The sequence below is a fragment of the Oratosquilla oratoria genome, chromosome 5 (assembly GCF_046742065.1).
Source record: "Oratosquilla oratoria isolate Oo_2021 chromosome 5, ASM4674206v1, whole genome shotgun sequence".
Lineage (NCBI taxonomy): Eukaryota > Metazoa > Arthropoda > Malacostraca > Stomatopoda > Squillidae > Oratosquilla > Oratosquilla oratoria.
Genome location: NC_134781.1, coordinates 88,424,672 through 88,438,502, shown reverse-complemented (window position 1 = coordinate 88,438,502; position 13,831 = coordinate 88,424,672). Strand labels below are relative to the sequence as shown.

At 44.1% G+C, this 13,831-nt stretch overlaps 2 protein-coding genes across 2 annotated transcripts in view; both read left to right on the top strand.

Annotated features, from left to right (window-relative positions):
• The window catches only part of LOC143025300 (uncharacterized), a 159,397-nt gene that overhangs the window by 113,316 nt on the left and 32,250 nt on the right, over window positions 1–13,831 (top strand). The gene's annotated exons all lie outside the window — the stretch shown is intronic.
• LOC143025299 (carboxypeptidase B-like) lies at window positions 3,092–8,442 on the top strand. The gene is made up of 7 exons (XM_076184773.1): window positions 3,092–5,617; window positions 5,896–6,052; window positions 6,149–6,304; window positions 6,438–6,805; window positions 6,893–7,038; window positions 7,152–7,267; window positions 7,576–8,442. The coding sequence occupies exons 1-7, from the start codon at window positions 5,288–5,290 to the stop codon at window positions 7,809–7,811; spliced, it is 1,509 nt and encodes a 502-aa protein (XP_076040888.1). The 5' UTR covers window positions 3,092–5,287; the 3' UTR covers window positions 7,812–8,442.

Here is a 13,831-nt window from a genome sequence, read left to right as displayed (position 1 = left end):
TTACTTATAAAATATTGCACCCCAAATGATACGTTTTTAAGTCATAAAAAAAAATTCTACGCTAAAGTTTCATCTTTGTGTGATAATAATACAAAAAAGAGTTTTTATATTTTACTGAATATGTTAGGGCATGAGGGCCTTATGTACATTCAAGAATATATAAAAAACTAGAACCAACATTTTGTCAAAGTTTGACAAGTATATCTTGCTGTGGAAGTCTGCACGCGCCTGAGAATATGTATGCCACGGTATGGCAACATTCTCCCAATCTACACGGTAGTGTAGAAAACGCGGCAACACTGGTATGCATACATGTGCATATATTTTGTTGTATTGTTTCCCTTGCAGGAGCCAACCTATTATCATTATCATCGCAGTTCTGAGTGTAGTAGTTACAACTAGGCAAACGAAGGCCGAAACCTTGTGTATGTGTGTGTGTGTGTGTGTGTGTGTGATTCACCTTGGTCTTTGGGATCACGTGCTGGACTCGTGATCGACAGCTATTTCCCTCCCGGAAGAGAGCTCAGAGCTCGTATGTCTGATCAATGGGTAATGCTATGACCTTACACGCACCCCCCCCCACAACTCCCCGCCCACGAGAGTTGGAGTAACGACTCGAAGCGCAGTGATACTGAAATAATTTCACCCCTGGGCAGGATTCGAACCAGGTACCGCCGATACCTCCGTACTGACAGTCAGTGTGTGTGTGCGTGTATTTACGTATTTGTTTTTATCAAACCGCCATATAAAAGATAAGACTATTCGTGAAATATCCTTTGCTGTGCTTCCATTTACCAAACTTATTTATTCTCCATTTCGTTTATTTCGTCTCTTTCCTCCGAGCCATTCGTATGTGTATGGAAAGCTTTGTGTCGTAATATCCTTCAAACACTTAATTTTTAATCTAATTTGTCATTGTGCATGTGAACTTGAGGAAAATCTATTACTAGAGGCAAAAGCCTGCCATACTTGCCTTCCGGCTCTTGATTCTTTACAAAACAAATGATGTGATGGATTCCTAGGTCAGAACCTGAGGTATCGTCAGGTGAGCATAGGTTAGTACCTGAGGTGTCGTCAGGTGAGCATAGGTCAGACCCTGAGGTGTGGTCGGGTGAGCATAGGTCAGAACCTGAGGTGTCGTCAGGTGAGCATAGGTCAGAACCTTAGATGTCCTTAGGTGAGCATAGGTCAGAACCTGAGGTGTCGTTAGGTAATCATAGGTCAGACCTTGAGGTGTCGTTAGGTGATCATAGGTCAGAACCTAAGGTGTGGCCAGGTGAGCATAGGTCAGAATTTGAGGTGTCGTTAGGTGAGCATAGGTCAGAACCTGAGGTGTCGTCAGGTGAGCATAGGTCTGAACCTGAGGTTTCGTCAGGTGAGCATAGGTCAGACCCTGAGGTGTCGTCAGGTGAGCATAGGTCAGACCCTGAGGTGTCGTCAGGTGAACATAGGTCAGAACCTGAAGTGTGGTTAGGTGACCATAGGTCAGAACCTGAGGTATCGTTAGGTGAGCATAGGTCAGAACCTGAGGTATCGTTAGGTGCGCATAGATCAGAACCTGAGGTGTGATCAGGTGAGCATAGGTCAGGACCTGAGGTGTAGTCAGGTGATCATAGGTCAGAACCTTAGGTTTCCTTAGGTGAGCAGAGGTCAGAACCTGAAGTGTCGATAGGTGATCATAGGTCAGAACCTGAGGTGTCGTCAGGTGAGCATAGGTCAGAACCTGAGGTGTCGTTAGGTGATCAGTGTGTTGTAACCCACTCAGTCCACCTGGTACTTTGTTCCTGGGCCCAAGAGTTTGTTTATTATTTAACTTTACCTATTTATTTATTTATTTTATTTATGGAGTGGAGTGTGATAGGGATGGAATGGGTGGGATTGGTTTTTATGTCTTTGTTTTTTGGCTACCTCCCTTATAAGGTGGAAAAAACCTTTAGTATATGTATGTATTACTATTTGTATTATTCATTTATCTATATATTTATTTATTTATTTGTGATTATATTTTTTCGCATCCGACTTGGTTATGGACCAAATGGTCTCCTGTCGTCATGCTCCTCCTTTGTAATCCTTTGAGAAATGCCCCACGGCAGCTGTGCACCATCCAAGAACAATCCCCTTTCTACTACCGGCCGATATACACTAACATTACTCACTAACACCACTATACTTGTCACACCACACTTACTTTTTTATTCGTTAGTGTTTATTATTAATCATTGTAGACTTGCTGGACCTCAAGTCCTCAATTTTGAGAAAAAAAAAGTTTGTCTTAAACTCAGGAGATTGTCCTGTTCGTAGAGTACAATGTTATCACACTGGACAAATTTCCCTTCGACGGCTGGAGCAGATTTGCAGCCAGCAGCACCTTTCGGCAAGGAATCTGTTATGCTGGAGGGAAATGATTTACCTTCAGTATAATCAAATGACATTCTACGTAAATGGTTGACAAAACAAAATAGTTTGCCAAAGTGCGGAGAAAGTGTTGGAGGTGGGCGCTACCGCCGATTAATCGGAGGTTGAAGGGAAAATAGCCCGGTGTGATAGCCCCCTAAGTCAGATTGGAGTTGGTTAGGTACGTCATAACCTGATTTCTGTTGACGTTAGAAGAGGAAAAATTCTCTCACTTATGTGGAACGGCCGCCCAGACTTCGCACTAAGCGGCACCAACGCGACCTGACATTGTTCCCACTGTGGGTGGCAGCAGTGGACGTGAGGGCGTTTCCATCTGTATGTCAGTGTTTTCCTGGTAGGGGTTTTTTAGAACACTGAAACGAAACGCATTATTATTGAGAAAATATATATATATATATATATATATATATATATATCATGTGATCGCTGAGTTCGAGTCCTCGGCAGTACCACATTTCAATTTCTGCATGTGGCCCCATTGGGTCTTCCGATGTTGATGGCTCAGAATTAAAGTGCATTGTGGCTGTTAAAATGTATCTCTAATCACTGGGACCCATTCAATGTTGTACACACACACACACACACACACACACACACACATATATATATATATATATATATATATATATATTTTTTTTTTTTTTTTTTTTTTTTTTTTTTAGGGGGTCGGTCGGCGCAGCGAACCAAATTTAAAAGTCATGGAAGATATTTCATCGGTCCTTGAAAAGTCATGGAAACCTGATGGGAAGCTAATATCTGTCTACGGACGTTTCATCAGCTGAATGGAACAGCCTGTGTTTGTGTTTCATCCCTTCAGCTGAATAAAATACTTCGACGTCAACCAGAAGAAAATCTCTGAAGGGCGTCGTCGAAAGGTGACACGAGAAAGTCCTGAATCCGCTCAGCTTGCGAACCCTGTTCACACTAGCGGTTTAAACCGCACGGAAACCGCGGCGGTACCGCATAGAATAAAAGAAAATCTTCGCGGTTGTGTGTAAACGCTTCCATTGACTTACGCTATAATTGAACTGCGGCGGTTGAAACCGCTAGTGTGAACAGGGCCTTATAAGGGTCCCGCTCTGAATTGACTAGAATCACCTGGTGCTACCGAAGATTACCCCGTTACCAGCAGCTAATGGATCCCAGAAGGAAAACACAGAAAATTTGTCTTTTTCCTTCAAGTTCCTCCTTCCAGGGCCATTCACACGGTCAAACGGTTTGTCCAACCCGGTTTGTCAAACATGTTTGAAGTTATGTTTGACCGTTTGAATGGGGTATTTGGTTGTCAAACGTGTTTGACAAACATCACTTCAAACACTTGTTTGACAAACCGTTTGACCGTGTGAATGGCCCTTTAAGCTTTACGAAGGCGTTAGACAGAACAAAATCGTCCAAGCTCAGTCGAGGTGGTTATTGACTTCTAAAACAATGATGAGATCCTCCTCACTGAATGAAATCCTCTGGCAGACTGAAACAATAAGCGTTGTTCTGTGAGGGTATTGATGTATTTACACCCCTACGGACCAGAGCTATGCAGCATTCTTTCATTAATAGACATCCATCTCCACGCAAAGTGGCATGTTCATCAATCTCAACCTCTATTATCGCTCCTTTCCGCAGTCCTACTTGATCATCTCCTATACCGCACATGTGACCACGCATCTTCGACGTGATACTGTTCCCAAGGACAGAAGCGCTGGTTATGGTGTGACTGTAGCAATAGATAAATAGAAAATGTCCCCCTGGTATGGAAGGAGGTAATCTAGATCAACGTAACCATTTTGCCACAGACAAGGAATAAAATTGTTAGTTCGTTCACCTAATGAAAACCAGCTTACCGTGGTCAGGTGGGGAAGATCGGTCACGTCAGCCATGATTAAGTGCCTCTTAGGAAGGCATTTGATACACAGGATGATGACGAAATAGGACGCTGGCCTCCTCCAGAGGTGTAATGTGTACCTCCTGTGCATGGAGAAGATAAAGGATTACAAAGGAGCATGCCAACAGGAGGCCTTTTGGTCCATAACTAGGTCGGATGCGAAAAATTTATAATAATGATAAAAAATAATAGTAATATAAATTATAATAAATAAAATCAATAAATAGGTAAAGTTAAATAGTAAACAAACGAAGGGGACGCTAGGCCCTCGATTTCCTGCATTTGGAGCACTTTGGTGACATCAATGCGACAAAGACTCTTCTCTCAATGGACAGAGAATTTTATTCTTCTGATGGGAGAATGACGGACCCCAGACTGAAACGGGTCTTGGTCGGATCGAGACCCCTCAATTGGATAACACCGTCCGCCCCATTTAACAGAATAATGTGTATAAAGCACGGCACCGGAATGAAAGGTTGAATGCGAGTTTTGTACAGTATAATGTCCGTGGATGACGGAGCGGATGCGGGTGGTGAGGTCTGTGTCATTAGGATGTGTGGCTCAACCCAAAATGCGGGCGCGCGCGCGCGCGTGTGTGCGGGGAAGGTGTCGGGGGTGGGGTTGGTCCATACACGTGCGAGCCTCTGCACCCACAGATGGAGCACCCGCTTCCCGACTGAGGTCAGAGCCAAGGTCGCCCTTGGCTCATCTGCATAAAACAAGTCCAGGACTTGGGAGGGCATCATTCAGAACCCAGCGTGGCTGACACCAGTTTCAGTGCCAGCCCCCATCTATGTATTTGTAGCGCACCAACCGCGCCGAAAGTGTCGAACGAGATAAACGCCCGTGTAGTGAGAAAGTAACTCGATCAGGAAAAGATCGGACCAGTACAGGTTCATTTCGGAGTTAGAGTATCTGATATTTTTTTCTCTGACTTTGGAAGTACACGTATACATTGTAGATTTTCCATTAAAGCACTCCTTTAAATCAGAAATGAACCTCTCATCACGCGTGCGAATGAAGCTCACGGCGATCGTCCTGATGGCACTGAACAGTGCCGTAGAGTGCGTCCCACTGAAGGATATCCAAGAGGAGATGAGGGGGAAGGGAATCCCCAGGATGGGGTCCCGATCCCGTGAGGGACGTTCGGAGGGCGTGGTGTCGTACAAGGGTTACAAACTGTTCGAAGCGGACGTTCGGCTGGACCAGCTCCCCGTGGTGGACTCGCTGGACACTTGGCACCAGGTGGATGTGTGGTCGTGGCGCCACAACGATTCGGGATACCTTCTTGACGTCCTCACCACGCCGAGTTCGGAGAAACCCGTGAGTTGTCCCTTGTCTTCTGTTGCCCTCCCGTTGGCTCGGCCAGCTGGGTTTGGTTGTTATCTGAATGCTTATCGGGTAGGGTTCTCCCCCTGTATGTTCTGGTGGATAGGAGTTTGATCCCTCTTTTAGTCACTTGTCTGGATCATCGAAGGTTCGGACAACGACCAGAAAAGGGAACAGGCTGAACTCCGTATTTGTACCCGTGCTTGTGGATAGAATATTGCGCTGCCTGACTTTGGACAGTGAGACACCATTGGTTTGCTTGCACCTCACAGGTGGTGAACCTTTTTGACGAATGCTCAGTCCCGTACCGGACAGTGATCGGTGATCTGCAGACGGCCATCAACGAGGAGATCTTCGAGGAAGACTACACTCTTCTGATTGACCGCGGCGCCCATCGCATGAGTTGGACGAAATACCACAACTTTGACGGTGAGCATCACCCGACCTAAGCACGGGAGTTGTACAATATAACAAACATGTCAGGGTTTGGTGACTGTAACCGCTCACATACTTTTTTGATTTCAGATATGAACGATTATTTGAAATACCTCGAGCAGTTTTACCCCGACAGGGTGACCCTGATTAACATAGGACAGTCCTTTGAAAAGCGGAACATGACCGTGATCAAAATCACCAACGGATCAGACAAAAAGGGAAAGAAGGCGATCTGGTTGGACGGAGGTACGAACGGTGGAGAATTGTTTACGTGATCTGCAATGTTTTTTGAGGGAAAAAACGCGATTTGTGTCAATGAGGATATCCCCAATCTCATCATGTACCCCCGGCTAATAACGTTTTATTTTGGTGGGCTCAGGCATGCACGCCCGTGAGTGGGTGTCCCCTGCCACGCTCATGTTCATGGTTCACCGCCTGACGGAGTTCCAGTCGAGGTACAAGGACGTCTTCGAGGACTTCGACTGGTACATCCTGCCCCTGGCCAACCCCGATGGCTACGAGTACTCCATGAACCACGACAGGCTCTGGAGGAAGACCAGGTCGGTTCACCAGGCCCATAATGGCACCACGTGCGTTGGAGTTGACCCCAACCGTAACTTCGGGTACAAATGGCGAACTGGAGGATCTTCCGACGATCCCTGTTCTGACACCTACGCTGGACCGAGCCCGTTCTCGGAGTCGGAGACTCAAGCCATTCGGGACTTCTTGTTGGCGCATAAAGACGTGGTTCGTACTCGTGTTTATGTCATGAAAACGGGACGTTGATCATATTTGTATTTGACCTATGTTTCAAGCCGATTGTTTTGTTTACAGTTGGAGTTGTTTGTAACTTTCCACGCTTACTCGCAAATGTGGATGATGCCGTGGGCTAGTTCGAAGGCGCTGCCCAGTGACTACGAAGACATGAAGGACGTCGCCCTCAAAGCAACGGCTGCACTTAAGAAGATAAACGGAACTGAGTAAGTACACACGGGTGGCTAACTGGACTCGTAGCGTGGCTTTCTCTGACGTGTTACAATGGAACAAGACACTATGGAGCAACAGCACCTTGAGCCTTGCTTTCCCCCTTCAGGTATATGGTCGGCAGTGTGACTGAACTCCTCTATGTCGCCTCCGGATCTTCAGATGACTTTGCCAAAGGCGTCGTCAATATTCCCTATACTTACTCTGTGGAACTCAGAGACCGCGGTTAGGAAACTTTCTTTCCTGTTCTGAAATAGTCGTGGAAGTCCTCTGAAGTAGCCAATAAGAAGCCCTCTCACCTGTTTTGATACAGCGAGGAGTATCTTAATTATTCTGAAATCGCCAAAAAGATCCCTTTGTCTGTTCTGGAACAGTCGGATACATCCTCTAATTAGTTCTGAAATACCCCCAGGAAATCCTCACAACTACTCTAAGATGGCCCTTATACTCTTAGATTTAATTCATAGGATTAAAAGTTCAGCATAGTTTTGACTTGTGGAAAATCATTTGCGTGACTTTTTGTTCCTCACCAGGTCGTTACGGCTTCATCCTTCCTCCTGAGTACATTGAGCCCACGGCAATGGAGACCCTGGAAGGGATGTTGGCCATGACCCGGGTTCTGGCCGAGAAGAAGAAGAACAACAACTCCAACAAGTCAAGGGCTAATGATGACCTCGCCCACGACGCTTCGGAAGCCACCGCTACATCGGAAGACCTACTCAGTCACGAAGATGTGACTGAAGTCAAATCGAACACCGTTGAGAGCTAGGACTAGCTAGAGTCACACACACACACACAGACACACACATACACTCACACACGCACACACACACACACACACACACACACACACACACACACACAAAACAAGAAACAGAGACCATTTTCAGAATTCAGAGTCTTATCTCACTAATGTATCTGATCAAACAGGATAGTGCAAGAGCATCTGAATCATCTAGAACTCGATTCAGTGATTACGAAAGAAGAGAAAATAAGAGAGAGAGAGGGAGCTGACACCATTGACCACCAGCTTATTAACCTCAGCATTGCTGAGTCGAAGAGATATCAGTGATGGCCACTAACACACGGTACCAAAACCGCCCAGTATATAGACCCCCACCTCCATGTTTCCTCATTCGCAAGGGGGTGCAACCCCGTGACCTGGCACTCGGTTCTTGCACTGGATTCGGAAACTGACCAAGCTGAAGACATTCCCAGCGACTTTCGCCAACTTTCAAGATGGCGCCAAGATCCTGTGATTGAGCCTGCTACTACGAAATCATTAAAAATTATATTCCAAGATCCTGACATCAGAGAAGCCATCAGCCTACTGAAATTCCAAGACTTTTATCGTCACACTTACATGCCTGTATCAGTGTTGGTTGTGATTATCTATACATGCCCAGTAATGTGCATTTAATTTATTTATTTATTCGAGTTAATAAAATATCTGTATATATATGTATGTACGCTTGTGTTATTTAACACCAAACGAAAAGACCATTATTGAACGACTGCTCATTGCGGTCTGGTGTCTCAACTTCCCATTTTCGAAACTCGTCAACGCTTGCCCCGAGGGGCTGGCATTCGGTCCCCGGACTGAGATCTAAAGCCCTCTCTGTCAGCTTCAAATGAACTTCGTCCACCTTTTCACATACGAAGAGCTGACAACTGGTGACGTCAGCCGGTGACATGAGAAAGTCCCACACCAATGCATTGCAGACACCAGTCCATAGTTTCTACCCAGAGAGATCTATTGTGATAATGCGGTTTAACGTCACGGACTTCCCCTATCAGGAGGCTAGGACGGTGCCCCTTACAGAGGACATATATATATATATATATATATATATATATATATATATATATATATATATGCTACTAAGAACACGGGTACGTGTGTTCACTTTTCCAAAGTAGACCACTTGGAAAAACAAACAAACGAAGCAGAGCGCTTTCGTATATTACATCTTCAGTGCAAAAAGTAATTTTTGCGCTGAAGATGTGATATATGAAAGCGCTCTGCTTGGTTAGTTTCTTTTTCCAAGTGATCTACTTTGCATATATGTATATATATACATATATGTATACATATGTGTGTGTGTGTGTGTGTGTGTGTGTGTGTGTGAACAGAATTGGTGCAGGAGTGGAAACCAGGGTAATTTCGCTCACATCTTTCAAGTTAGAATTTTTTCTGGTCAGTTCACTATTTTTGTTCATCTACTTTCTGATTCAACTGCTTACATTTCTTCCATTTCTTTTATTTGTTTATTTTAATTTTATTTTATTTATTTATTTTTTGTTTTGTTTTGTAGGAACATCAACGGATTGAATTTAACCGAGATATATGATATTTGATTTAAGGTAACTGAGGTGTGACATGTGTTCTGACGTAAATTTCATTCGATTGATAATGTGACCGATCTTATCATGAAATTCGGGTGAAAATGTCCAAAATAAAGTGTTGACTGTCACTGCTTGCTATCCAAGAGATGTTCAACAGCATACCATAAGGTGTTCACATTTTTCTCTCAAGACTCCTATTTGAATATAAGATAGCTTGTTTGCTATCCAAGAGATGTTCAACAGCATACCATAAGGTATTCACATTTTTTCCTTGAGACTCCTATCTGAATATAAGATAGCTTGCTTACTATCCAAGAGATGCTCAACAGCAGAACATAAGGTTTTCACATTTTTTCCTTAAGATTTCTGTCTGAATATAAGATAGTTGCTTCCTGTCCAAGATATCTCAACAGCATAAAATAAGGTTTTCACATTTTTTTTCCTTAAGACTCCTATCTGAATATAAGATAGTTGCTTCCTGTCCAAGATATCTCGACAGCATAACATAAGATTTTCACATTTTTTCCTTAAGACTCCTATCTGAATATAAGAATAATGTTTACCAATTACTATTTATTAGGTAGTTTTCCAGTCACAGTAGACTTTTTCCTTTTCCTTCCCTCCTATTAACCCATTCAACTCCGATGACAAGATGTCTTGTCATTTGGTCAAATAAAACAAAAAATCATAAAACACCAAAATGTTTGATCAAACACCAGAAAAATATGACGTCAGTCCTCGCTTCGCTGCGAGCGAAGCGAGGACTGACGTCATATTTTTCTGGTGTTTGATCAAACATTTTGGTGTTTTATGATTTTTTGTTTTATTTGACCAAATGACAAGACATCTTGTCATCGGAGTTGAATGGGTTAAACCCTTTGAAGACAAAGGGTTTTACTAATTTTTTAAACGAATGCTCTCTACCTGCATTTGGTGGTCCTGTGATATGGACGTCGGAGAGAATGATCTCCCCATCGCCTTTCTTCAAAACCCATCACTTCTTTCATTTCCACCTGGAAGGGGATGACGCTTACGTATCCAAACCATAACATAGTCTGTCAACGTAGACGGTTTTCCCCCTTTTTCATGAGCTGACACCATCTGTGGTGTTTAATTTGTGTTCAGTAACATTAACTATCTTCTTGTGATACTCTTATCGTTAAACCAACCAAGCTTTACCCTAACTTTCTTAGATGTGTGTAGATTATAAGTTACATCTTTGGAATAAGGGAGGTTTTTTCCGCATCCGACCTAAATATGGACCAAAAGGTCTCTGTCGGCATGCTCCGCCTTTGTAATCCTTTGCTGTACAGTGTTTGCAATCAGGCGTAAAATTTGCTGCTTTGTCTCCGGGTAGAGTGAAATGGCTCCAGATTTGTGCTGCCGTGCGGGCTCGTGCCCCCCCCCCCCCCACCTCAGATTCGGTCGAGAACTGTGGAAGGCACCGTACCAAAAAAGTGATATGAATCGAAGGCGTTCAGACTCGTTGAGTGATGTGCTCTTATCTTGTACTGACCTTCTCTACCGTCTCCCACAGTTACACCTTATTACTACACCTGATTATCATCATCATCATTACCTAGTTAATGTTAATGTAGTGCAATTAGATAATTACATATTGAGTGTCTACCTCATAATTCCTTTATGAAATAGAATATATATTTTTGTTGACTTAAACGTACTTGAAAGTACTTGGCACTTTTTCAAGTACTTACATTCTCAGTACAAATACAGCCAGTATTTGCAATATTTTTTTTAAATCTAGAAATACAAGTACATGAAATATGTACTAATGCCTAAGCATCAAGTACCAAGTACTGTACCGCTGTGTTTGTGTGTGCGCGTGCGTGTTGTGTACGTGCGCGTGCGTGCGTGTATTTGTGTGTTTGCGTGTGTGTATGTGTCAGTAAAAGAAAGGTGTTGGATACTTATGTCAGGGCTGACATTTTATGGCTCGCAAAGCACCGTAATAGTGGGTTTTTTTTTCCTCGTGGCTTGGAGAAATAAAACGTTTCGTAAAAAAAAATAACAATCATCAGGTGTCTTTGCGCCGTGGTAATTTTTTTTTTTTTTTTTTTTTTTTTTTTTTTTTTTTTTTTAACCTCCCACGTGTGTGACGAACTGAGTGGGTCGTTATGAGCTGCTCCCTTGGACCAAGGCTACAGAAAAACAAAACCCTTCCGTAGTTTCGGTCGGACCCGTTATGTACTATAGAAGGAAGGTTGTATGGGGGAGGTGAGGGCAGTGCGTATATTACGGACGTCCGACGTGACGTAGCCAGCAAAGAGGAAGCTGCCCACGGCACGGGGGCGGCTCGGCAAGGCTACGGCAGGTAAAGCACAACCTTGGACCGAGAGAGTAGACACGTGTATGCGCGCGTGTATGTACCTAGTTGTATTATACGGGGAAGGGGAGCTGTGCTCGTGGTGACCCGTCTTTGTATCTCGCAACATCTAGTTTGTTCTTATGTTAAGACTCGTGTCTTTCCTCTTCCTACCCCCATCAACCTATTAGAATGCCTCAGTATACATAGGTATACATGCGCGTACACACACGCACACACACACACACACACATACATACACACACACACACACATATTATATATATGTATATATATATATATATATATATACACACATACACACACACACACACATATATATACACACATATATATATATATATATATATATATGTATATATATATATATATGTATATTTCAACAGACTTGTGAGATGGGAGGAAACCGTATTGAAATATAAATTATTTTTTCTGCCGGTACGCACTCTTGCTTTTATTCTGGCTAAAACCAGACGCTAGAGGCGTCACCTTGACTTTCACTCCAATGGCGTACCTTACGAATATGATGATGGCCAACGCCAGACGATCATATTCAGCTCAGGGGGGAAAGCCACCATAGCAATAGGGTTAAGGTGCCAGTAGGGCCTGCATCCATTAAAGATGGCCTAAGTTCGGAGTAAGTTACACGGATCATATCCCAGTGACATCACTGGTGTGAACTGTGACGTCATTGTTATGAAATATGACGTCACGTGAAATATGACGCCAATAATGTGAAAGGTGACGTCACAGGTGTGAGATATGACGTCAATGATGTGAACTGTGACGTCAATTATGTGAACTATGACGTCATTTGTGTTAAATGTAACGTCAATGATGTAAAAGGTGACGTCACTGTTGTGAAATGTGACGTCATTGTTGTTAACTGTGACGTCATTTCTTAGTCAACCCGTCTTCGAAGTGGGTCCTTGCAGGGTACAGATCCGATTGTCGCAAAGGAATTCTATTGCACAACGTTTCTAAAAGTTACAACGCAGACCAATTTCCCAGATTCGGAGACGACTTGTGATTCCTTCATCAGCTGCCAACAAGGAGCGACAGAAACGAATAAAATCGCCTGGCGGCAGCCATGATAAGTTAGATATAAGTTAAATGTCCCCCTTTATGGAAGGGGTTAATCGATTGCAGGCATAACCCGTTCAGGAGCTTCCGTGTACTTGGTAATGATATTCTAGCTGACCTCATACACGTAACCTCGATGCCTTAGAGGGTTAAATATTCGATTAACCCTTTGGTTAAGTCCAGGCGATTTGACTGAGCCCGGGGGAGACCGCCCTACCCAACCCCCGCCCCTCCAAGCGCGCACGAAACCGGACACCGACAAGAGTCCGCAACTGGGGAAGCCTCGATGGACGTAAATGAGGTTTCTGTGTTGGGCACTGCGGAAGGCGTGCCACGAGCCCTCCCTCCTCTTCGGCAACTTTCGCTTGTATTGTTCTCGCAGCACACAAAGCACCTGGCCGAGCGTGTTTCCACGTTACGGCCGTGGGAGGGTTTCCCGTAAACAGACCCGTGGTGGCGGCGGCGGCGCCGAGTTTCCCAACTGAAGCTCGGAACCGGGACCTCACGCACGCGATTTCTTGGTGTCGTTTCCCAACTGCAGTCGGAATCGAGACCTCACAAACGCGGTTTCTTGTTGTCGTTTCCCAAATGCAGTCGGAATGGAGACCCCACAAACGCGATTTCTTGTTGTCGTTTCCCAACTGCAGTCGGAATCGAGACCTCACAAACGCGGTTTCTTGTTATCGTTTCCCAACTGCAGTCGGAATCGAGACCTCACGCACGCGATTTCTTGTTATCGTTTCCCAACTGCAGTCGGAATCGAGACCTCACACGCGATGTTGTTGTTCGTGTTGCGTTTTCCTCCCGAAACTGGATCTAACCTCAATGCTAAACGCGTATTCAATCAACTCTGCATGAAATTTGATCCGAAAGGGGTGTGGCCTGACCTTGCCAAATCGAATGTATGTTTATTACTTCAAAGCAGGTCAGTTATTTGGGGTTACACACGTGTTAATTCGATCCCTAGAGGTCTGTTTTATAGATGTTGTAACTAAACTCAACCTAACCTAACCTAA